The sequence below is a fragment of the Erinaceus europaeus genome, chromosome 7 (genome assembly GCF_950295315.1).
Source record: "Erinaceus europaeus chromosome 7, mEriEur2.1, whole genome shotgun sequence".
In the NCBI taxonomy this organism is placed as follows: Eukaryota; Metazoa; Chordata; class Mammalia; order Eulipotyphla; family Erinaceidae; genus Erinaceus; species Erinaceus europaeus.
This window is the reverse complement of record NC_080168.1, coordinates 1,470,740-1,493,931: the sequence shown is the minus strand read 5'-3', so window position 1 is coordinate 1,493,931 and position 23,192 is coordinate 1,470,740. Positions and strand designations below refer to the sequence as shown.

General features: G+C 58.3%; 1 protein-coding gene across 4 annotated transcripts in view; it reads right to left on the bottom strand.

Moving 5' to 3' along the window:
- The window catches only part of SNED1 (sushi, nidogen and EGF like domains 1), a 42,648-nt gene that overhangs the window by 4,800 nt on the left and 14,656 nt on the right, over positions 1–23,192 (bottom strand). The window contains exons 2-23 of one of the 4 annotated variants that reach the window (XM_060193600.1): positions 14,285–14,572; positions 12,096–12,236; positions 11,794–11,956; positions 10,666–10,791; positions 10,255–10,368; positions 9,679–9,792; positions 8,588–8,716; positions 7,959–8,066; positions 7,732–7,845; positions 7,346–7,480; positions 7,118–7,234; positions 6,590–6,706; positions 6,392–6,505; positions 5,450–5,635; positions 3,963–4,076; positions 3,496–3,609; positions 3,155–3,268; positions 2,648–2,761; positions 2,275–2,565; positions 1,474–1,657; positions 1,275–1,387; positions 617–898 (exon numbers count right to left, since the gene is read on the bottom strand). In XM_060193600.1, the coding sequence (XP_060049583.1) occupies positions 617–898; positions 1,275–1,387; positions 1,474–1,657; positions 2,275–2,565; positions 2,648–2,761; positions 3,155–3,268; positions 3,496–3,609; positions 3,963–4,076; positions 5,450–5,635; positions 6,392–6,505; positions 6,590–6,706; positions 7,118–7,234; positions 7,346–7,480; positions 7,732–7,845; positions 7,959–8,066; positions 8,588–8,716; positions 9,679–9,792; positions 10,255–10,368; positions 10,666–10,791; positions 11,794–11,956; positions 12,096–12,236; positions 14,285–14,572 (3,292 nt within the window). The remainder of the gene's footprint in view (positions 1–616; positions 899–1,274; positions 1,388–1,473; positions 1,658–2,274; positions 2,566–2,647; positions 2,762–3,154; positions 3,269–3,495; positions 3,610–3,962; positions 4,077–5,449; positions 5,636–6,391; positions 6,506–6,589; positions 6,707–7,117; positions 7,235–7,345; positions 7,481–7,731; positions 7,846–7,958; positions 8,067–8,587; positions 8,717–9,678; positions 9,793–10,254; positions 10,369–10,665; positions 10,792–11,793; positions 11,957–12,095; positions 12,237–14,284; positions 14,573–23,192) is intronic. The other 3 variants (XM_060193601.1, XM_060193603.1, XM_060193602.1) reach the window with 3 other exon arrangements.

The following is a 23,192-nucleotide window of genomic DNA, read 5'->3' as shown; positions in this document are numbered from 1 at the left end:
TATGCATGCTCACAGGTGATATGGACAGGCACCCCTCCCCCACAGGTGATGTGGACAGGCACCCCTCCCCCACAGGTGATGGTGGACAGGCACCCCTCCCCCCACTCACAGGTGATGTGGATAGGCACCCCTCCCCCACAGGTGATGTGGACAGGCACCCCTCCCCCCACTCACAGGTGATGGTGGACAGGCACCCCTCCCCCCACTCACAGGTGATGGTGGACAGGCACCCCTCCCCCCACTCACAGGTGATGGTGGACGGGCACCCCTCCCCCCACTCACAGGTGATGGTGGACGGGCACCCCTCCCCCCACAGGTGATGGTGGACGGGCACCCCTCCCCCCACTCACAGGTGATGGTGGACAGGCACCCCTCCCCCCACTCACAGGTGATGGTGGACAGGCACCCCTCCCCCCACAGGTGATGGTGGACAGGCACCCCCTCCCCCTACAGGTGATGTGGACAGGCACCCCTCCCCCCACAGGTGATGTGGACAGGCACCCCTCCCCCCACAGGTGATGGTGGACAGGCACCCCTCCCCTCCCCCCACAGGTGATGTGGACAGGCACCCCTCCCCCCACAGGTGATGTGGACAGGCACCCCTCCCCCCACTCACAGGTGATAATGTACAGGTGTGCGGGCTCGCTGTGCTGCAGCTGGTCCCCGGCACTCTGCACGGCCGTGACCGAGAGCTGGTAACGCCGTGCGGGCAGCAGGTCACGCACGGTGTAGGCGGCCAGGCGCCCGTTGGGCACGTAGCGGCTCTTGGAGCTCTGGCCGCTGGTCACGTTGATGACGTAGGCCTCCAGGGGGGCACCGGGTGGGGGCGGGTCCCAGACCACGTGGGCCGAGGTGGCCGTGACACGGGTGGCCGTCAGGTTTCCGGGGGGCAGGGGCCCTGGGGAGGCGGGGTGTGGTGGGTCTTGGGGGGTGCGGCCCCGGGTCAGCTGGACGAGGCCTCCAGGGTCAAACACCCACGGGAGGGAGGGGGCACCTGGGTGGCAGGCCAGCACTCCAGCCCCTCCGCATCAGCAGGTGGGCCGGGAGCTGCCTTGGGGGCTGTGCCACGGGGTGGGGTCTAGACCCCAGGACAGCCAGTGCCGAGTGGGATGGGAGAGGGGGAGAAGCCTTCTCCCCAGGAGACCTGGAGGCCCGAGTGGCTCCCACACCCTTTGCTCAGTCCCCCCACCCAGGTGAGTGGCCCCCCAGAGACGCCCTTGGGGGACGTGGCAGGGTGTCCCCAGGGGCAGCCTCGAGAGCAGGCACCAGCTTACGGGTCCACACGTGCAGTGGCCTGGAGGCCAGGCTCTCGGTGGGGGGGGCCGCGCCCCCCAGCCCACTGAGGGCGGTCACCCAGATGGTGTGCCTGCGTCCCGGCAGCAGGGCCCTGGGGGCGGGGAGAGGGCAGTGCTGGCCTCCGAGGGTGGGCTGTGGGGGCCGTGCGAGTAGCCCAGGGAGGGGCCGCATTCTCACCGGAACGTGAACGTGTCCACGCCCCTGCCCACGTCGGCGGCCTGATCCTCCTGGGCCTCGGGCTGGCGAATGGAGAGGCGGACACCGCCCACGGAGGCATGGTGGATCTTGTGCAGGGCCCACCTCACCGAGACCGTGCTGGCCGTCACGTTGGTCACCTCCAGGCCCTCCACTGGGTGGGGTCCTGGGCATGGGGTGGGCGGTTGCTGAGAACAGGGCACCTTCTCCTGGCTGTGGGGGTGCTCAGGGCTCGGCCAGGGACAGGCCCCAGGGGGTGTGGGGCTGGGCGGGGTCCTGGTTAGGAGGGGTCCAGAGGGCACTGGCCGGGGGCTGGGTGAGCCTCTGAGCAGGAGGGGTCCAGGGGGCCTGGGGAGGATCTGGCGTGTGCTCATAGTCCTGTCCCTGGGGACTCAGGTAGGTGACCCAGTGACACCCTGGCTGCAGCCCCCCTGTGATGGCCTCCCGGGGGGGTGGCACCACAGTCTGGGGCAGGGCTAGGGGCTGAGCCCAAAACAGGCACGAGAGGGCAGCGTGCTGGGCCCTGGCGGTGAGGCACTCCCACTGCCGCCCCATGTCCTTTCTCCTGGCCTCACGTTCTGTCTCCACACACCCGCTTCTCAGTACTTGCTGCCCTGCTGCCCTCAGGTCCCGCACGGCCAGCACCCCTCCCCTTCTGGTCACCTGGCTGAAGGGTGACCCACCTGGTGCTCCCCTGTCTGCCCGATCTGTGGGTGCTCCCAGGTGCTCCCTGGCCCGTGGGTGCTGGTGGAACACCTCAGGCGGCCTGAGTGCGGCACTCACGTGTGCGGGCCAGCAGCACGGCGGGACGGCTGATGTCATTCCTGTTGGCGTTGCGCTTGACGGAGACCACCGAGACGTTGTAGGTGCGGCCAGCCGCCAGGGCCCGCAGCTGGTGGGAAGAGCGGCCCCGCTCCACGAAGTCCGTGCGCCTGGCCCCGCCGTCCGCTGAGGCGTAGGTGACCGCGTAGCCATCCAGCGCCTGCCCCGCCGGGCCTGCGGGGGCATGCCAGGAGATGGACAGTCCGCTCTCCTCCGCCCGCTGAACCTCCAGGCCGGTCGGTGGGGACAGCTCTGCAGGGCCCGGAGCTGGGGTCAGCGGGAGACGCCCTCGAGGCCCCCAGGCACTGCGCCCCCCGCCCCTGGAGCCCCTCACCTGTGGTGCAGTCCCGGCCGGTGTAGCCCACTTTGCAGGTGCAGCTGTGGGACCCGTTGCTGGCCAGGCAGTAGCCGCGGGCCCCACACGGGCTGGAGAAGCAGGGGTCACTCACTGTGGGGAAGAGGCAGCAGAGGCGGGTCCCTTGTGCTGCCTGTGGGGTCCAGGCCACAGGCCCACAGGTCCCCTCCCACCTCTGGTGACACAGGGAGGGGGGTGTGACGGAGACCAAACGGTGTGTGTCCATGCTACAGTGGGCTTCCCAGGGGTTCCCCAAGGCCCAGCCCAGGGGTGTCTCCAGGGACCTGGCCCAGTGGGCTGATGGGAGAGTCCAGGCCTAGGCTCCAGGGCACGGAGGGGGGTGGGCCAGGGATATCTCAGGAGAGCGCCAGTAGGGAGAGATGGGAGAGAGAGAGAGAGGAGCTGGAGGGGCAAGAGGGTGGACGCAGGAGGGGGCGTGCAGGGCCAGGAGGGGGAGAAGGTGCATCAGGGTCTTGGGGTACCTACCGGTCTCACAGTGGTAGCCAAAGAAGCCCTCAGGGCAGACACACAGGTAGGTCCCCCCGCCGGCCTCACACCGGCCGCCGTGCTGGCAGGGGCTGCAGCGACAGGCGTCCAGCTCTGGAGAACACCCAGAGGGTGGGCCCGGGCCCGGGGGGGTCTGGGGAAGGGAGGAGAGGACAGCGGGAAGAAGGGCAAGGGAACAGGGAGGGCTGGGGCGGGGCTCGCAGGGAACCGGCAGCCTCCCCACACTCCCTGGTCTGTCCGGGGGCCCTCGGGGACCCCTCCCCGTGTCCAAGCGGCCCAGGCCCGCTGCCGGGACTGGGGCTCACTGCCGAGTAGCCTACCTGTCTCGCACTGGGCCCCCGTGAAGTGGTCAGGGCACTGGCAGACAAAGGCCCCCGGGAGGGCCCTGCACGACCCCCCGTTTCTGCACGGCTGAGCCTGGCACAGGTCTGTCTCTGCAGAGAGGATGGGGTGCATGGCTATGTGTGTGGGGGCCACCCTGGCTCTGGGCTCACACGGGCCACATGGGCTCACACAGGTTTGCGTGAGTTTACACAGGGTCACAAGACACGCATGATGCCACGTGGGCCCACACAAGCCTCCCTCTGCCCACTCCCCACCTGAAGGTCAGAGTCCTACCTCCCAGGTTCTGGATGGCACTCTCTGGATGCCCCAGGGCCCGCTGTCCCCACACCCCACCTCTCTCTGCCCCCAAGGCCAGGGCTGCAGGGGTGGAAATGGAGAAGGGGACAGTGCTAACCGCCAACCCCCTCCAGAGCCCTGGCTGGATCTGGGCTGGTCCACTCACCCCGCTCACAGCGGGCGCCCTCGTGGCCAGTGCTGCAGACACACAGGAAGCCGGCCACGCGGTCCAGGCAGGACCCCCCATGCAGGCAGGGCTGTGACAGGCACTCGTCCACCTCTGGGCAGCCGGCCGCACCCAGGGGAGATGTGGCATTAGGACAGCCTCACTCGGCAGGCAGGGAGGGTGGGAGGGGAGGGGGGGGTCCAGGCTGTAATGGAGGCGGGTGCCACCTGGGGCTCTAAAACAGGGCTAGGGGCTGGGGGTCCAGCCCTCGAGCCATACATGGCCACGATCATGTGGTCTGGCCCTGCTGAGGCAACTGAGGCAGCAGAAGCAGGACTCGGGACTCAGCACACCCTGGAGTGCACTCTGTCCTCTCTTTATTTCCTCCCCTATCTCTCTCTCTCATTTTGACAGAGGCTGAGAGAATGAAAGAGACCACAGGACCACGGCCTCCTTCAGTGCAGCAGGGGCCAGGCTCAAAGCTGGGTCACACTCAATGGCAAAGCAGAACGCTATCCAGAGATTTCACTGCCTCCCTATGACTTTTTGAAAGTTATTTATTTTGGGAGTTGGGCGATAGCGCAGTGGGTTAAGCACACGTGGTGCAAAGTACAAGGACCGGTGTAAGGATGCCAGTTGGAGCCCCTGGCTCCCCACCTGCAGGGGAGTCGCTTCATAGGCGGTGAAGCAGGTCTGCAGGTGTCTGTCTTTCTCGCCCCCTCTCTGTCTTCCCCTCCTCTCTCCATTTCTCTCTGTCCTATCCAACAACGACATCAGTAACAACAACAGTAATAACTACAACCAGGACAACAAAAGGGAATAAATAAATATTAAAAATTAAAAAATTATTTATTATCCCCAGAACCCTGCTCAGCTCTGGCTTGTGGTGGTGCTGGGGACTGAACCTGGGACTTTGCAGCCTGTCTGCCCAGGAAGGTGCTCATGGTGAGGCTGATAATGGCCCTCAGCAGAGAGGTGGTTTACCCGCCCTGCTCTAAGAGCTGGTATCTGAGGCCCGGGAGGAGGCGGGGCCTAGGAGAGGAGATGGGGAGTGGGGAGGGAGGCGGGGCCAAGGCAAGTAGGCGGGGCCTAGCGAACGAGGAGGGACCTAGGGAGGTGCTGGGGCATGGGAAGGGGGTGGGGCAAAGGCGAGGACGAGGAGGCGGGGCCTACAGAAGGAGGCGCGGCCTATGGAGGAGATGGGGAGTGTGGGAGGGGCCTACAGAAAGAGGCGGGGCCTATGAAGGAGATAGGGAGGCAAGGCCAAGGCGAGGAGGCGGGGCCTACAGAAGGAGGCGTGGCCTAGGGAGGAGATGTAGGGGGCGGGGCCTAGGCGAGGAGGCGAAGACCACAGACAGTGAGCAGGTGCGGGGCCTAGGCGAGGAGGTAGCCGGCCCTAGAGGAGGTGGCGGGACAGGATGCAGGGCCTGGGGCGGGGAGGGAGGATCCTGATTCCAGCGCTACGCCCTCGCCCTCCCCGCGGTCACCGTGGCACTGGGGCGCGGCGCTCCACTGGCCCTGGGGCTGGCAGACCCGGGCGTGTCGCTGTCCGGCGTCCCGGCCACGCAGGCTGTAGCCGCGGTAGCACGTGTACAGGGCCACCGCGCCGGGCCCCGTGCCGTTGAAGCGCAGCGAGGCGTGCTCCACCGCCTCCGGGGGCCCGCAGTCCAGCTCTGCGGGACAGCGCACTCTGCCGCACCTTCTGGAGCCCCCAGCCCCTCTGCACCCTGCTGGAGCCCCCAGCCCCCTCTGCACCCCGCTGGAGCCCCCAGCCCCCTCTGCACCCCGCTGGAGCCCCCAGCCCCCTCTGCACCCCGCTGGAGTCCTCAGCCCCCTCTGCACATCTGCTGGAGCCCCCAGCCCCCTCTGCACCCCGCTGGAGCCCCCAGCCCCCTCTGCACCCCGCTGGAGTCCTCAGCCCCCTCTGCACATCTGCTGGAGCCCCCAGCCCCCTCTGCACCCCGCTGGAGCCCCCAGCCCCCTCTGCACCCCGCTGGAGTCCTCAGCCCCCTCTGCACATCTGCTGGAGCCCCCAGCCCCCTCTGCACCCCGCTGGAGCCCCCAGCCCCCTCTGCACCCCGCTGGAGCCCCCAGCCCCCTCTGCACCCCGCTGGAGTCCTCAGCCCCCTCTGCACCCCGCTGGAGTCCTCAGCCCCCTCTGCACACCTGCTGGAGCCCCCAGCCCCCTCTGCACCCCGCTGGAGCCCCCAGCCCCCCTGCACACCGCTGGAGCCCGCAGCCCCCTCTGCACCCCGCTGGAGTCCTCAGCCCCCTCTGCACACCTGCTGGAGCCCCCAGCCCCCTCTGCACCCCGCTGGAGTCCTCAGCCCCCTCTGCACACCTGCTGGAGCCCCCAGCCCCCTCTTCACCCCAGTTGGAGCCCCCAGCTCCCACCACACCCCCCAGCCCCACCCACCTGTCCCTCTCACCAGCCTGGCAACGGCGCCCAGTGAACCCCGCTGGGCAGTGGCAGGAGAAATCTGTGCTTAGGTCCTCACAGGTGCCCCCGTTGGCACACGGGCTCCGGAAACAGGGGGAGGGAGCTATGGGCAGAGTCAGAGGAGAGTCACCCCCTCCCTCCCTCTCTCCCTCCCTGGGCACCCACCCACACACCCACACACACACACCGATCTCGCAGTGCCGTCCAGAGAAGCCAGGGGGACAGTCACACTTGTACTTCCCAATGTAGTGGAAGCAGGTGCCTCCGTTGTGACAGGGCCCCGAGGCGCAGGAGTCTGGCTTCCCTGGGGAGAGGGTCCTCAGGGTCAGGGGACACGCCCACCACCCACGGCCTTCAAGGGACGGGCTGGGATCAGGAGTTGGGACTGGGGGTCCTGGGGACCCAGGGTCTTGGCCTTGGGTCGGGGATTGTGGCGCTGGTCTGGACCCCAGCTCTATCTGGAATCAGGGCCTCAGGTTCGGGTCTTGGGCCAGGGATCAGGGACTCCTGGTCTAGGGCTGGGGCCCCAGGCCGGAGGTTGGGGTCAGGGGGCAGCGTCCTGGGTCCCAGGCCAAAGGTCAGTCAGGTTAGGTAGGGATCAAGGCAGGGGTCCTGGGTCCCAAGCTGGAGGTTGGGGTCAGGGCTCAGGGTCCTGGGTCGCTGGAGGTCCCAGGCTGGAGGTTAGGGTCAGGGGTCATGTCTCAGGCGGGCACACCAATCTCGCAGTGCCTCCCAGTGAAGCGGTATGGGCAGCTGCAGCGGTAGCCACCGGCTGCCTCCTCACAAGTGCCCCCGTTGCGACAGGGTCCTGAGCTGCATGGGCGTGGCCGGGCTGTGGGGACAGACACATGTGAACGCTGCTGCCTCCCCCCAGCCTCCCAGGCTTGCAGCGGCCACTGGAGAGCCCCCGAGACTTCTGCCCCCTCCCCCCACGACACCCCACCTTTCTCGCAGTGCTGCCCGTGGAAGCTGTGAGGGCACTGGCACGTGTAGGTGTCATTCTGGGCGTCGCAGGAGCCTCCATTGATGCAGGGGTCTGAGTCGCAGGGCGAGGTGGATGCTGGGGGCAGAGAGGGTCCTGGGGCAGGCCCCCACCCAGCTTAGGCCAGGCCGAGCACTCCCACCCCGTGAGCTTGCTATCTCTGGCCTCCGCACGCACCTCCCCTCGCGCAGGGTTGGAGGGCACCCACGGGTATCCCCTGTGGCTGTCAGCTGGCATGCAGTGGAGTGGACATCTCCAGCTCTGCCTCTTGGACCTGTCCTGGGGGGCCACTGGTGCCCTGCCCGCACCCACCCTGCCTGTCTGCAGCGGAGGGGGCTGGCACTCACGCTGGCTGGCACCATGGCCCGTGTGGCACACGCAGAGGTAGCTGCCGCCGTACTCCATGCAGTAGCCGCCGTCTGGGCACTGGGCGTTCATGTTGCAGGGCGTGGCCGTGACCTCTGGGGGTGGGGAGGGGAGGGCTGCTGGGCCACTGAAACCCCACCCGGGGCCCCTGCCAGCCCTGCACAGGGGTCTCAGGCTGAGTGGAGGGTGCCCCCACCCGGACACCTACCAAACTCGCAGAGGAGCCCAAAGAAGCCAGGGGGACACTGGCAGGCGGTGGAGTTTGCCCCCGGGCAGTGGCCGCCATTCTGGCACGCGCATGACTCCGGGGGTCCTGCTGCCGAGAGGGGCCTCCAGTGCGGGGTGGGGGTGGGCCTCCCAGGAGACGGCACCTGCCACCCTCACACTCACCCTGCGCTCCTCCACACTCAACTGCAGACACCTCGCACACCTGTGGCACACACACACCCACAAACACGCACACACCCCTGCAGGCATATACACCTGCACACACACCTGTCCACACCTGCAGGCATCTCGCACACACCCCCTACATGCACACACGCATCACATACGTGCACACAAACCCGCACACATATGCACTCACACATATGTGCACTCACACCCAAACTCACACCCTGCATTCCTCCACATTCAGAGTCAACACCACTCACACACATGCACACTCACAATACACACATGTAAACTCACACATCCAAACTACATACATGCACCCTGCACACACGTGTGGTGCACATGCACACTCACATGCCTGAGCTCTCATGCCCCAGCCCGCCTGTGCACACCCGCCTGCACAGCCCTTTGGAAGGCCCCACCCTGAGGCATCCCCCCACGCACTGTCCCTGCAGTCGGGGCCCGAGACGCCCTCAGGGCACTCGCACAGGTAGCTGCCGCTGTCTGTAGGGACACAGGTCCCCCCATTCTGGCAGGGGGCTGAGAGGCAGGCATCGGGCTGCTGGGGGCTTCCTGCAAGAGAGAAACACGGGCCGGGCGGTGGTGCACCTAGTAGAACTGCATAAGACCTGGGCTCAAGCCCCCGGTCCCCACTGGCAGGGGGGAAGCTTCGCACGGTGAAGCAGGGCTACAGGTGTCTGACTCCTCTATCTCCCCCGTCCCTCTCGGCTTCTCTCTGTGTCCTAAATATATAAAGCATGAGGCAAAGCGTGTCACAGAGGACCGTGCGTCCCCACAGCAGCAGCTGGAGGGTGGGTCGTAGAGGCTTGTCCCTCCCTGCCGGGGAGGGGAGGGGAGGGGAGGGGTGAGGGTGCAGAGCTGGCCATGGCCTCTACAGCTGAAGCTTAGCTGACGCCTCGTCCATGAAGCCCCCCGGTAGTAACCTCAGCACCTGCGGGGACCCTGGGGGCCAACTGACACAGTTTGATGCCAGTCATGCCCCATCTAAGGGTCCGGGCAGCCCAGGGGCTGGCTCTGTGCCATACCACTGTGTGATGTCTGTCACCTTCGAGACCCCACCCCCCCAACCTCCGGAAGCTTCCCAGTCTGACAGGAACGCATGCTGGCCTGCCTGGTGTCTTTCCAATGTCCCTGCTTGTCCCACAGTCTCTTATAGGGAGTTGCAATGCCACCAGCTGGACCCCATGCCAGCCCAGGGGTGGCAGCCTGCTTGTGGGTCTGTGTGGAGCCCCCACACCGGGACCCAGAACATTCAATCCCTGAGGCCTTTCGCATCCCTTCTCTTTGGGGTCACATGCATTTGATGGCCCGTTAAGCCCTGCTCTGCTGTCACCTGACTTTTGCAAGGTCTGCTATCTTTCGTGATGGAGTGTCACTCAACCTCCTGTCCCCCAATGTCCCCAAGGCTTGTCCTCACACCAGCTGCCTTAGGATGTGCCGCGACCTCTGCCTGTGTGCCCGGGGATGGTGGGGACATGTAGGCCGTGCCCGGAGGGGCTGAGCCCCTGACTTACCTGACTCGCAGCGGGGTCCCTCGAAGGGCGGGGCGCACAGGCAGGTGAAGCCCCCCACACCATCTACACAGGAGCCCCTGTTCAAGCAGGGGCTGGAGCCACACTCGTCCACGTCTGGGGACAGAGGTGGCACTGTGACTAGAGCTAGCTGCTGGCAAGAGGGGGGCTCTGCTGTCCTGCCCACCGCCAGGGCCTCACCCTCCTTGCAGGCTGTGCCCCTATAGCCCACCAGACACAGGTAGGGAGGCCATGGGCTGGGGGTGTCCTGGGGGTGTCCGCATCTCTGCAGGGGCTCAGGGCCTGAGCGGTGCCCCCATCAGGACCAGGTGTAGTCTCGGCTTAGAGGGACAGTGGGCTCTCTCCAGGAAGGGGCCAGGGTGCAGGCAGGAAGAGAGCTCGGGGGGCCTGTCCCAGGTAAGGAGGACGTGTCACCCCCCAAGGACCGACTCAGTCAGTGTGCCCGAGGTTGTGTCCCACACGTGGACCCCAGGGTCAGCATGTCAGGGCTGTCTGCTCTCCCCCAGGCTCCTGCCGGGCTGTCCTGTGTGGTGGCCCAGGCCCTGAGAGCCGACTCACCTGTCTCGCAGGTGGGACCCCCAAAACCCATGGGGCACTGGCAGCTGAAGCTGTGGTCACCATGGGAACAGGTGCCGCCATTCTGACAGGGGTTCGAGGTACACTGGTCCAGCTCTGGGGGACATGGATGTCAGGAGGACTCTACCAGGGGGTCAGCACAGGGGGTCAGCTCAGGGGTCAGCTCAGGGGGTCAGCTCAGGGGTCAGTGCAGGGGGTCAGTGCAGGGGGTCATCACAGGAGTCAGGCAGTTGCCAGCTGGGCAGGTCATGCACAGCTCCATGGGCTCATGGCCAGGAGCCATGGGTACTTCTCCCCCAGGGACACTCAGGTGCCTGCAGGGAGCCCATGTGGGCACGCACATGTGCACACACGCGTACACACACACACACACACACACACACACACACGCACCCAGGTGGCATCTTCTCCCGGTGAAGCCCGCGGGGCAGGAGCAGGTGTAGGAGGGGTTTCCTGTGACGCAGTCCTCGATGCATGCACCCCCGTTGAGGCAGGGTCGCAGGGTCAGGCACACGGAGGCTGAGGATCACACAGAGCTCACCGCCTTGGTCACTGCTCGTGGCTCCGGCCAGTGAAGGGACTCCCAAGTCCCTTAGGTCCCCCCCCTCAGTTTCCTGCTCAGAGCCAGTGAGGAACCATGCCTAGGCGTGGGGTGGGGTCCCTGACCCACCTACTCTGCCCACCGGGTCAGCAGGGGTGGGGGGCTGGCTCCTGTGTTTAACCGGCTCCCAGGTGCCCAGGTTGCTACTCTAGAGGGACAGCCCCCCACCGGAGCCTGTCTGTCCCCTTGCCCTGCCCAGCCCCCCATGCTGAGGGCACGTCTCCTGGCTGGCCCAGGGGTCCACAGGCTTCTCTGCCTGCGTGATGTTGAGACCCCGACTCCAGCTGGAAGCTGAGCTACGGGGAGCAGGCTGCACTCCGGGTGTGCAGGTGAGGGTGAGTAGCCCCCAAACTCTGCTCTGCACCCCCCACTTCCTTCCATCTAATGCTCTAAGCCACGCCCCTGGGCCACACCCTCTAGCCCGCCATGCCCCACCCTCCCCACTACACTCACCACGACTTACAACCCACGCCTATAGCCCACCGGTATAACAGATCAGACCTGAACCTAAGCCTTCAAAAGCTGCCAAGCCCAGGCCCCTCCTACACCCATCCACGCCCACCCGCCGTGACCACGCCCACACATCTAAACCACGCCCACACCACACTGCAGTGGCCACGCCCCCAGACCACACCAACGAAGTCACGCCGAAATACACCCAGCCACATCCACGCCCCAAGCGCTTCACCAAACCACGCCCCGCAGCGACCACGCCCCGCTAAGCCACGCCCAAACAAACGCGGCCACGCCCCAACCAGACCACACCCATCACGCCCTTCACCCCCCCAAACCACGCCCACACCGTCCTGTAGGGACTGCGCCCCAACCACCTTTCCTCGAGGCCACGCCCCTCACCCACAAACCACGCCCATGCGTGACCACGCCCCTCCCCAAACCACGGCCGGGCGCGGCCCTCTTACTTGTTTGGCCGCAGCCCCCCACGCGCACCTGGGCGTCATCGATTCGAAATGCCCAGCGGCCCGGCTCGCCCACGTTGGTGGTGGCCTCCACCTCGGCCATGTCCGCTGTGCGCGAGCCGGGGATGCTGAAGAACCGCTGCCCATCGCCCGCGTTGAAGCCGGCCTGGGGGGAGGGGCGCAGGTGTCCCCCGGGACCCGGATCCACCGGGGGAGCCCCGGCCCGCCCCACCTCAGGACAAGCATGGCCTTGGAGGGGCCCCGGGCACAGGGCCTCAGCTCCACCTGCCATCCCGGGGCCCTACCTGGGCTGCAATGCCCCCCAGGCCCGAGGAGTTGCCCCCACTGCTGGCATGCGTGCCCGTGGTCCATGTGATGGACTCATAGTTGAAGATGGTGAAGGACAGCTTGCCGTCCGTGATCAGCACCGTCTGGAACGTGTTCACCTGCGGGGGGGTGCGGGCTGAGCAGGTCCCGACTCGCCCCCTGCACCCGCATCTCCAGATCCCTCTGCCAGGACCCCAGTGCCCCAGCCCCCACCCAGCCCAGGGCGGGGTGTCACTGCTGATGAGTGAGGGGAGGCAGCTTGTGGGGGACCTGTGTCAGCCCAGCGCCGCCTGGTGTGGCAGGACGACGGGAGGGCGGGAGCCCAGGCCCGGGAAGCAAAGCCCTGAGGGCTGGCAGAGAACAGTGGCAGAGTGGGGCGCAGAGGCTGTTCCAGGCTGGGCTCAGGGTCACCGCCTGCTTCACAACTGATCTTGGGGGTGTGGGTGGGGGGGAGGGTCTCTAAAAGTGATGGAATCAGGCTGGGCATCCAGAGAGTACTGGGGAAGAGGGACAGAGCGTCTCTGAGGAGGGTGGGGAGTGTGGCTGCAGGGGCTCCTGGGCGACAAGGCTGCCCTGGTGCAGGCAGCATGGAGGAGACGCCTTCACAGTGTGCAGCTGCGTGGCAGGCGGCCGCAACTCCGGGCACAGAGCCAGCGCAGGGCCCGACAACACAGAGAAGCAGCAGGGACAGCACTGGGAAGCCCCACAGATGGTGGACTGGGCTGTGGTGTCTCTCCCCTCTCTCTGTGTCTCCACTCCACTGTCTAAATTAAAAGTGTAAAGACCTGGACCTGGGAGGCTGCTCAGTAGCACACATGTGAGGCCTTGAGTTCATTTCCTGGTGCTGTGTAGAGGGAGGAGGAGGGAGAGGAGGAGGAGAAAGAGAAGGAGGAAATAAAAGGTTTAGAAAGAGAAGAGAAAACACAAGCAGAACCTGGACTGGAGTTGGCGTATTGCACCAAGGTCAAAGACTCTGGGGTGGGGGGGGGAGAGTCCAGGTCCTGGAACAGGATGACAGAGGACCTAGTGGGGGTTGTATTGTTAAGTGGAAAACTGAGAAATGTTATATATGTACCAACTATTGTATTTACTGGTGATGGTAAAACATTAATCCCCCAATACAGAAATTAAAAGAAAGAGGAGAAAGAACATGGGGACGAGGAGGAAGAAGAAGATGAGAAGGAGGAAGAGAAGGGGAAAAAAGGAGGTTGAGAAAGAGGACAGAAGAAGAAAAAGGACAAGGAGAGAGGTAGACGAGGAGGAAGATGAGCAGGAGGAGGAGGAAGAGGAGGAGGAATTTTTCTGTAGTCTGGGAGGTGGTGCAATGGATAAAACACCGGATTCCCAAGCATGAGGTCCCGAGTTCAATCCCTGGTGGCACATGTGTCAGAGTGATGTCTGGTTCTTTCTCTCTCTCCTCCTATCTTTCTCATTAATTAATAAATAAAGTCTTTTTTAAAAAAAGGAATTTTTCTATAAACGAGAAGAACCCTAGGTGACAGAGCTCAGAGTGGGCGGGAGAGCACCACGGCACCCCTGGCTGGCAAGCACCCCTGGCTGGTGACCATGGGGGCGCAGGCGAGGACAGTGATGGGGGAGTGGCTGGGGGATCCTGAGCTTCAGTCTGGGCCTGGCTTTCGGGGCAGGATGTGTGCCACCCATGAGGCTTCCTGTCCCCATTCTTTTTATATTTTTTTTCCTCCAGGGTTATTGCTGGGCTCGGTGCCTGCACCACGAATCCACTGCTCCTGGAGGCCATTTTTCCCCCTTCTTGTTGCCCTTGTTGTTTTTATCATTGTTGTGGTTATTATTATTGTTGTTGTTGTTGCTGTCGTTGGATAGGACAGAGAGAAATGGAGAGAGGAGGGGAAGACAGAGAGGGGGGAGAGAAAGACAGACACCTGCAGACCTGCTTCACCGCCTGTGAAGCGACCCCCCTGCAGGTGGGGAGCCGGGGGCTCGAACTGGGATCTCTATGCCGGTCCTCATACTTTGCGCCACGTGCGCTTAACCCGCTGCGCCACCGCCCGACTCCCTCCTGTCCCCATTCTTGCCAGCCCCCCACGGGCAGTGGGAGGCCCTGTGGGTCTAGCTCTCTCCACTGGGCTCTGTGAACAGTGACATGTGTCCCCGAACCAGCTCCCTCCAGCACGTGGTGAAGACTCACAGGTGAGGATGAGCTGCCTCCGAAGAAGGTCACGCGGTACCAGGTGGCTACGAAGACCCAGGTGGCGGAGAAGTCGGGGAGCTCGGGAAAGTAGCGGCGCACATCGGAGCTGGCCCTGCTCAGCGTGCTGGGGTCCACCGCCTCCCGGTAGAAGACGTCGCCTGCCCGCCGGTTGTCCACGTCTGCCCAGAAGGCGGCCACCACACAACGGTCCTTGGCGATGGGGAAGGCGGCCGGCGTGAACTGGGAGACCTCCTTCAGGAAGGAGACGATGCCATTGTTGTTCACCTGGGGGAGAGACAGGGGTCAGGGGCAGAGGCCTACGGAACCCCTCCCACCTGCCTGACGGATGACGCCTAAAAGGATCCCCCAGTGGGCTGCAAGGCTCCAGATCTTCACTTAAGAAAGGAGGATGCTCCAGTGAGGGCAGGGGCGACTCAGCGGTCAAACTCCCTCCAACAGGATGAGAACTCACCCCCACAAGCCCCCCAGGCAGCACAAAGGCTGGGCCCCAGGACACAGCTGCACCCAAGAAGAGGGGCGGGGGAGGGAGTTGGGTGGTAGCACAGCGAGTTAAGTGCAGGTGGCACAAAGCGCAAGGACCCGGCGTAAGGATCCCGGTTCGAGCCCCCTGACGCCCACCTGCAGGGGAGTCGCTTCACAGGCGGTGAAGCAGGTCTGCAGGTGTCTGTCTTTCTCTCCCCCTCTCTGTCTTCCCCTCCTCTCTCCATTTCTCTCTGTCCTATCCAACAACGATGACATCAATAACAACAATAATAACCACAACAATAAAACAAGGGCAACAAAAGGGAATAAATCAGTATTTAAAAAAAGTAAGAGAAAAAGAAAAGGGGAGAACAAAACAAAGTCTGCCCTTGAACTCCAGTGGGACTGCATTGACAACCCCGACACAGTTCTAGAGCATGCACAGGCCCCAGAGGAGCCTTGGAGAAACCAGTATACGTTTATTATTATTGTTATTTATTATGATTTTGTTGTTGCCTCCAGGGTTATCGCTGGGGCTTGGTACCAGCACTACGAATCCACTGCTCCTGGTGGCCATTTTTTTCCATTTTATTTGACAGGACAGAGAGAAATTGAGAGGGTGGAGGAGATAGAAAGGGAGAGAGGAAGACAGACACCTACAGACCTGCTTCACTGCTTATGAAGCTTCCCTCTTGTAAGCAGGGAGTGGGGGCTTGAACCCTGATCCTTGCACGAGTCCTTGTGCTTAGTACTATGTGTGTTTAACTGGGTGCACCACTGCCCGGCCCCCTATATACTTATTTTTATTACCGCTCTGTCACCAAAGATCTCATCACACATTCAGAAATTAGTATCTTTATTTATTTATTGGATAGAGATAGCCAGAATCTGAGAGGAAGGAGGAGACAGAAGACAGAGACATCTGTTCACCAGACATCCTGCTTCACCACTCATGAAGCCTCCCCCCTGCAGGTGGGGACTGGGGACTTGAACCTGGGTCCTTGTGCACCGTAACATATGCGCTCAACCAGATGCACCACCGCCCAGCCCCGCACCACACACTTTGAATCAGATCAAGATGACAGCACAGGGGGTTTGTGGTGTTGCACCTGGTTCAGCACACACATCACCATGTGCAAAGACCCAGGTTCACGTCCCTGCTCCCCACCTGCAGGGGGAAAGCTTCATGAGCTGTGAAGCAGGTCTGCAGGTGTTTCTCTGTATCTCTCCCTTTCTATCTTCCTGTTCCCTCTGTCCTATCAAGTATAATAGAAAAAAAAAAAAAAGGAACATATGGGCCAGGAGCCATGAATTTGTAGTGCTGGCACCAAGCCCAATGACAATCTTAGAGGCAATTAAAAAAAAAAAAAAGCAAAAGTTGGCACAGTTCATCAAAGGTGTGGGTGACACAGGATCGGTGCCGGAGAGAAGAGAAGCCCTTGTAAACACAAGACTCTACATTCTCACCTCAGGAAAACAAGGGACGAGGAGAGGATTAAAGGGAAAGAAAGCGGGGGGAAAAGAAACATCTAGGGGAGTCGGGCAGTAGCGCAGCGGGTTAAGTGCACGTGCCGCAAAGCGCAAGGTCCGGGTTAAGGATCCTCCCAGCCCCGGCTCCCCACCTGCAGGGGAGTCGCTTCACAGGCGGTGAAGCAGGTCTGCAGGTGTCTGTCTTTCTCTCCCCTCCTCTGTCTTCCCCTCCTCTCTCCATTTCTCTCTGTCCTATCCAACAACGACAGCATCAATGACAAAAACAATAAAACAGCAAGGGCAACAAAAGGGAATACATAAATAAATATTAAAAAAAAAAGAAACAGCTGAGGTGAGTGAAGCTGGAGATAAGGACCTGGTGAAGAGAGCCACCCCCCAAATAGGGGTGACATCCTCATGTATGGAGAGAGAGGGCACCAAATGCCCAACAGCGGGGAAAGCAGGGACAGTGGCAACAATTCGGGCGCCCTGCAGCAGAGAGTGGATGCGGTGGGAAGGACCATGGCCAACCACACATGTGGTGAGTGGATGAGTTCTTGGAAAGATACGTTCACCAAAACTAGAACAAGAAGAAATGATCTGAGCAAAGGAGTGATAGCTCAGCCTCAGAGAGGACCAGTGTACAGGTCAGAGGCTCCAGAGGCCACAGGCTCAAGCTCCAAACAGGCCATCATGCCACAGCTGAGCAGTGCTCTCCTCTTTTTTTTTTTTTTATTGTGCTTTTTTTTTTTAATTGGGGAATTAATGTTTTACATTCAACAGTAAATACAATAGTTTGTACATGCATAACATTCCTCAGTTTCCCATATAACAATACAACCCCCACTAGGTCCTCTGAATCCTTTTTGGACTTGTATTCTCCCCACCCACCCACCCCAGAGTCTTTTACTTTGGTGCAATACGCCAATTCCAGTTCAGGTTCTACTTGTGTTTTCTTTTCTGATCTTGTTTTTCAGCTTTGGCCTGAGAGTGAGATCATCCCATATTCATCCTTCTGTTTCTGACGACTTATTTCACTTAACATGATTTTTTCAAGGTCCATCCAAGATCAGCTGAAAACGGTGAAGTCACTATTTTTTATAGCTGAGTAGTATTCCATTGTGTATATAGACCACAACTTGCTCAGCCACTCATCTGTTGTTGGACACCCGGGCTGCTTCCAGGTTTTGGCTATTACAAATTGTGCTGCTAAGAACATATGTGTATACAGATCTTTATGGATGGATATGTTGGGTTCCTTAGGAGATATCCCCAGGAGAGGAATTGCAGGATCATAGGGTAGCTCCATTTCTAGCCTTCTGAGACTTCTCCAGACTGCTCTCCACAGAGGTTGGACCAATTGACATTCCCACCAGCAGTGCAGGAGGGTTCCTTGGACCCCACACCCTCTCCAGCATTTGCTGCTGTTACCTTTTCTGATGTCTGACATTCTCACAGGAGTGAAGTGGTATCTCATTATTGCTTTTATTTGCATTTCTCTGACAATCAGAGACTTGGAGCATTTTTTCATGTGTTTCTCGGCCTTTTGGATCTCTTCTGTGGTGAATATTCTGTCCATGTCCTCCCCCCATTTTTGGATGGGGTTATTTGTTGTCTTGTTGTTGAGTTTGGCAAGCTCTTTATATATGTTGGTTATTAAACTCTTGTCTGATGTATGGCATGTAAAGATCTTCTCCCATTCTGTGAGGGGTCTCTTGGTTTGGGTAGTGGTTTCTTTTGCTGTAAAGAAGCTTTTTAATTTGATGTAGTCCCATAGATTTATACTTGCCTTAGTCTTCTTTGTAATTGGATTTGTTTCATTGAAGATGTCTTTAAAATTTATGTGGAAAAGAATTCTGCCAATATTTTCTTCTAAGTATCTGATAGTTTGTGGTGTAACTTCCAAGTCCTTGATCCACCTGGAATTTACTTTTGTATTTGGTGAAATACAGTGGTTCAGTTTCATTCTTCTGCATGTTTCAACCCATTGTTTCCAACACCATTTGTTGAAGAGACTCTGCTTTCCCCATTGAATAGTCTGGGCCCCTTTGTCAAAGATTAGATGTCCATCGGTGTGGGGGCTTACTCTCCTCTCTTTCTCTTTCAATAAATAAACAAATTTTAAGAAGGGATTATTCAAATGGACCCATGTGTATTAAAAATGCTGAACCAACAATGAATGACCTTCCCAAACAGAAAGTGCCAGGCCCAGATGGAGCCTGTGATGAATTCTACCAGACATCTGAGAACGAATCACACCTCCCCGTGGGCAAGGGAAACAAAAGCAAGAACAGATCAGTGGGGCAACAGCAAATGACAAAGCTTCTGTGCAGTGAAAGAAAACTCCACAAGGATTAACAAGGCTGCAGCAGTGACTGGGAGAAGATCTCCCCACATCCCACATTTGACCAGGGCCTGCTATCAGGCATCCATACAGAGCTCACACAGCTCATGTCCTGCGGGCAACCTCGCTGGAGGAAGCTTTGGTGCTGTGCTGTCTTCTCCCCTTTCCGCCTCTCTTTCTAGCTGAAAAAGTCAGCCCAGAGTGGCAAAGTCTGACAGAGAAAAATGAACTCATGCAGTTTAACAACAAGTAACCCAGGAAATGAAAGTGGGGAAAGATTTCAACTTGTTTTTTTTTTTTTTTTGGAGAAGAGACACACATAACCCACAGACATAAGAGAGAGAAAAAAAAAGCTTCACATCACATATCTTTAGAGAAATGCAAATTAAGACTGCACTGAGGTTCCGTCTCATACTTGAGAGAATGGCCTGAGTCAACAAGACAGGAAATGGCGGGTTGTGGAGGCTGTGGAGACCCAGGGCCTCTGCTCCGATGCTGGGGGGAGTGCAGACTGAGGCAGCCCCTAGAGAAATCAGTTTGAAAGTCCTTAAACAAATAAACAATGGAAACACCTTAGGACCTAGCAATGTCACTCTCAGGCATGTGTCCAAAGGACATGGACTCTAATTCAAAAGGATGATGTGCCCCTCCATGCTTATAGCCGCGATACATAATTGCCAAGGAGTGGAAGCAGCCTAGACACTGTCCACAGATGACTGCAGGAAGAAGTGACGTGGCAGATCTCAGTGGATGCTACTCTGCAGGCTAAGCAAGGTGACTGAGTCCTCAGGGAGAACAGGAGGTGTTGGGTAGTTGCCATCTCCCCCTGGCTTCTGCTTAACCATATGCCTATATAGGGATTTTACTGATCCAAAGGTTTGGTCTATTTACATAAATCACTTTTACATAAAGCACTCCAGGGCATTGGTGGTTCAGTTATAGGATTCTCGCCTGTTCCGCCCCCTCCTTGTCACACTCTGATTTTCACCAGTCACTTTTCTCTCCACCCTCTCTATATCACATCCTGTTTCCACCCTACTTGGAGAGTATAAAAACAGCTGCTCTTCTGATTAAAGACACTTGGAAATTGCTTTCCGGCTCCGAGAGTTCCAGAGTGTATCTCCTGCGGAAGTTGGTGCAGCACGCGTTCCTGATCCCTCTCCCACACAGCAGCCTAGATCAGCTCCAGTTGAGTTCTCTCCAACCCAGAGAGCACTAGCTCGGGAAGAAGTACCCTCAGGCTATCCCGGCATCTGGCGCCCGGAACAGGGACCCGTAAGCAGCAGATTTACAAGAAGACATCTTAGATAAGTACACACCTTTTGGGTATCTGCAATATTGTGTTAAGGCACTGTGATTTTTTTTTCTTTTTTATTGTTTTCCGGAGATCTTTCCACCATGGAAAATCTTTTCCAAATCCTGCATTCTTTTTCCAGTATACAATTTTTATATATCTGGGACATTTTTCTCGGGGCTTCACCTTATATCCTGTTGATCATCATAGCAGCTTTTAAGGGATATATAGGGCAACCTCTCAAAAGGCTTAAGAAACTAGAGGCTGAGGTCCAAGAGATAAAGGAAGTAATCATAGAACTTAACCAGCACCTTAAAAACAAGAAGAAGCAAAGGCCTGTCGTGATCTTGACCCACCCTAATTCCTCTGCATCTTGCCCTGAGGCCCCTATTTTGGCATCTTGCCCTGAGGCCCCTATTTTGGCAGACACGTGTCCGAATTCTCCTTTGGACTCCACAGCCACTTCTTCGGCCACCCCCATTTTGGCAGAAACGTGTCCGGAACCTCCTGCTGCCTCCACGGCTGCTTCTTCACCCCACCCTGTTTTGATAGACACATGTCCGAATTCTCCTGTAGCCTCCAAAACCACTTCTTCGGCCACTTGTCCAGAAGCTTCCACTTCAGTGACTCCTCCTACCACTACACACTTATCAGAGGAAGTCCACACATTTCCGGTCAATGTTGCCCCCAATAGACAAAAACTTCAGGCCTGGTATCCATATTCCGCCACAGACCTGAAGGAACTACGCCAGGCTATCAAAGATGACGGTGTTCATGCCCCATGGACCAGGTCCATTTTACAAGGCCTGCTTCAGAACCTTAATACCCCTCAAGATTGGAGAGATGTGACTCGTGCTACACTCCCAGGCCCCCTCTTCCTGCAATGGGAGGCATTCTTTCGCGATGAATGTTTACAACAATCGCGGAAAAATATTCAAAATCAGCCAGAGGGGAATTTTGATGCATTGTTTGGAACAGGCCAATTAGAAACAGGGATTCAACAGGCGGAAGCCAAGTTTCCAGCGGGGTATTTTGATCAAGTACGCCTGTGTGCATTAAAAGCATGGGAGCAATTAACACCACCCATGGGAGCAGCCTCAGCCCCCATTCTCTCCCTGCAACAAGAACCTGATGAATCCCTCGCTAAATTCATTGCCAGGGTCCAGTCGAGTTTGGAAAGGAAGATTTATAATCCTGATGCTCGTTTTCTCCTTCTGCGATCCATAGTCTGGGATGGAATGCTTCCGCATTTTCGACAGGCCTGTATCACTCTTAAAAATGAACACCCAGATACTTGGATTCTAGCTACACAGGATCTCAGATCAAGCTCTTTTCAAGGACCTATGTTACAGGCCTATGCAGCTACCTTACATAAGCAAAAAGGAGCTTGCTTTCAGTGCGGTCGCCAAGGGCATTGGCGTAACCAATGTCCAGAAAATAGACCGCGACCCCGCCTCCAGTCAGGGCGACCCCACCTCCAGTCAGGGCAACCCCGCCTCCAATCAGGGCAACCCCGCCTCCAGACAGGGAATCAGAGACCACGAATGCCTTGTCCCAGATGCCAGAAAGGATTTCACTGGAGGAGAGATTGTTGGTCAAGGTTCCATAGGAACGGCACGCCTCTGCCAAATGTAAACAGGGATTTAAACTAGGTATGGGGCTTCCCTTAGCCCCGCCCCCAAGAGGGAAGGAAGCAGGTCGCCCGCTTGGTGCTGTGCCCTTCTTCCACAAACAGAAGCCCAGCTTGGGACCCAATCCGTCGCTATACCCACCACGCCAAGTAACAATAACAGAGGGTGAGCAGAAGGAGGAACCTGTGGTATGTGGGAACTTCCAGCATAGAAATAACCGGCTGGAGCAAGAGAACAGCTCGAATTCAGAGCCTGAGATTTTATGGACCACCCCTGTTTTAGAAAGGGGTCACCCAACTATGACAGTAAAGATTGGTAATATTCCTTTTAAGTGTTTGATTGACACGGGAGCAGATAAGACAATATTAAGACAAGCAGAGGTTCCCCAGAGTTGGGAACTCCTCCCAGGACCACGCTTACATGGTGTTGGAGGATTGACTCAGGCATTCCGCACACGAGATTCCCTTGTGTGGGAAGATCCAGAAGGGACTACCGGACGCTTTCAGCCTTTAATAGCTGATATAAGCACCAATTTATTGGGAAGAGACTTGCTGGAATCTTTAGATGTAGTGATATCCTCAGACACCTCTGCAGGACACCACACTCACTCCTGTGAGACTGCTAGACCCAACCAGCACCCCCAATACTAACTGCCACTGTTCGTAACAGAACTCCCCGCTTAGATTGGCTTTCTAATGAGCCTGTCTGGGTGGAACAGTGGCCTTTGCCTGGGGAGAAGCTAGAAATTTAAAAAAAAACTCGTCCAAGAGCAGTTATCGTTGGGACACATTCATCATTCTCGGAGCCCATGGAATACTCCAGTCTTTGTAATTAAAAAGCGCTCAGGAAAATGGCGCCTCCTCCAAGATCTTCGTGCAGTTAATAAAACCATGCAGGTTTGGGGCTCCCCCCAAAGGGGTTTACCTCTTGCTTCCGCAATTCCCACAGGAATTCCAATCATAGCTATTGATATACAGGATTGTTTTTTCTCTATTCCCTTACACCCACAAGATTGTAAACGTTTTGCTTTCTCTGTTCCTTCTATTAATAATGCCAGCCCTGCCGATAGATTTGAATGGGTGGTACTGCCCCAGGGCATGGCTAATAGTCCTACTATTTGTCAAGAGGTTGTTAAATCTGCCCTTTTCCCATATATTCATAAGGGCCTTAAGGTTTTTCATTATATGGATGACGTGTTAATATGGGGAGAATTAGATACAGATCTCTCCGCCCTACGTGATTTTCTAATCCCTGCCTTAAAGAGAAGTGGACTTAATGTAGCTCCTGAGAAGATACAGCTAATCCCTCCAATATCTTTCTTAGGCTCAGAGATTTCCCTAACGCAGATTCGTCCTTTAAAACCTTGTGTTACTTTTCCTTCTAATCTCACTCTTGCTTCTTTACAAACTTTTCTTGGAAATTTGAATTGGCTTAGGTAGTATCTTTATCTGCCTACGAGCTGCCTGCAACCACTGTTCGATCTGTTAAAAGGAAACAAACAGCCCTCCTCAAAGCGTATGTTAACCCCCGAAGCATCCTTGGCTCTGGAAAAAGTTAACCAGGCTCTCCAGGACATGCACCTCGTTCGATTCTCCCCCTCCTCTCCAGTAAATCTTCTAATCTTTAACTCCACCCCCACGGTAGTGGGGGCATTGTGGCAGAAACATGGCGTTCTCGAATGGC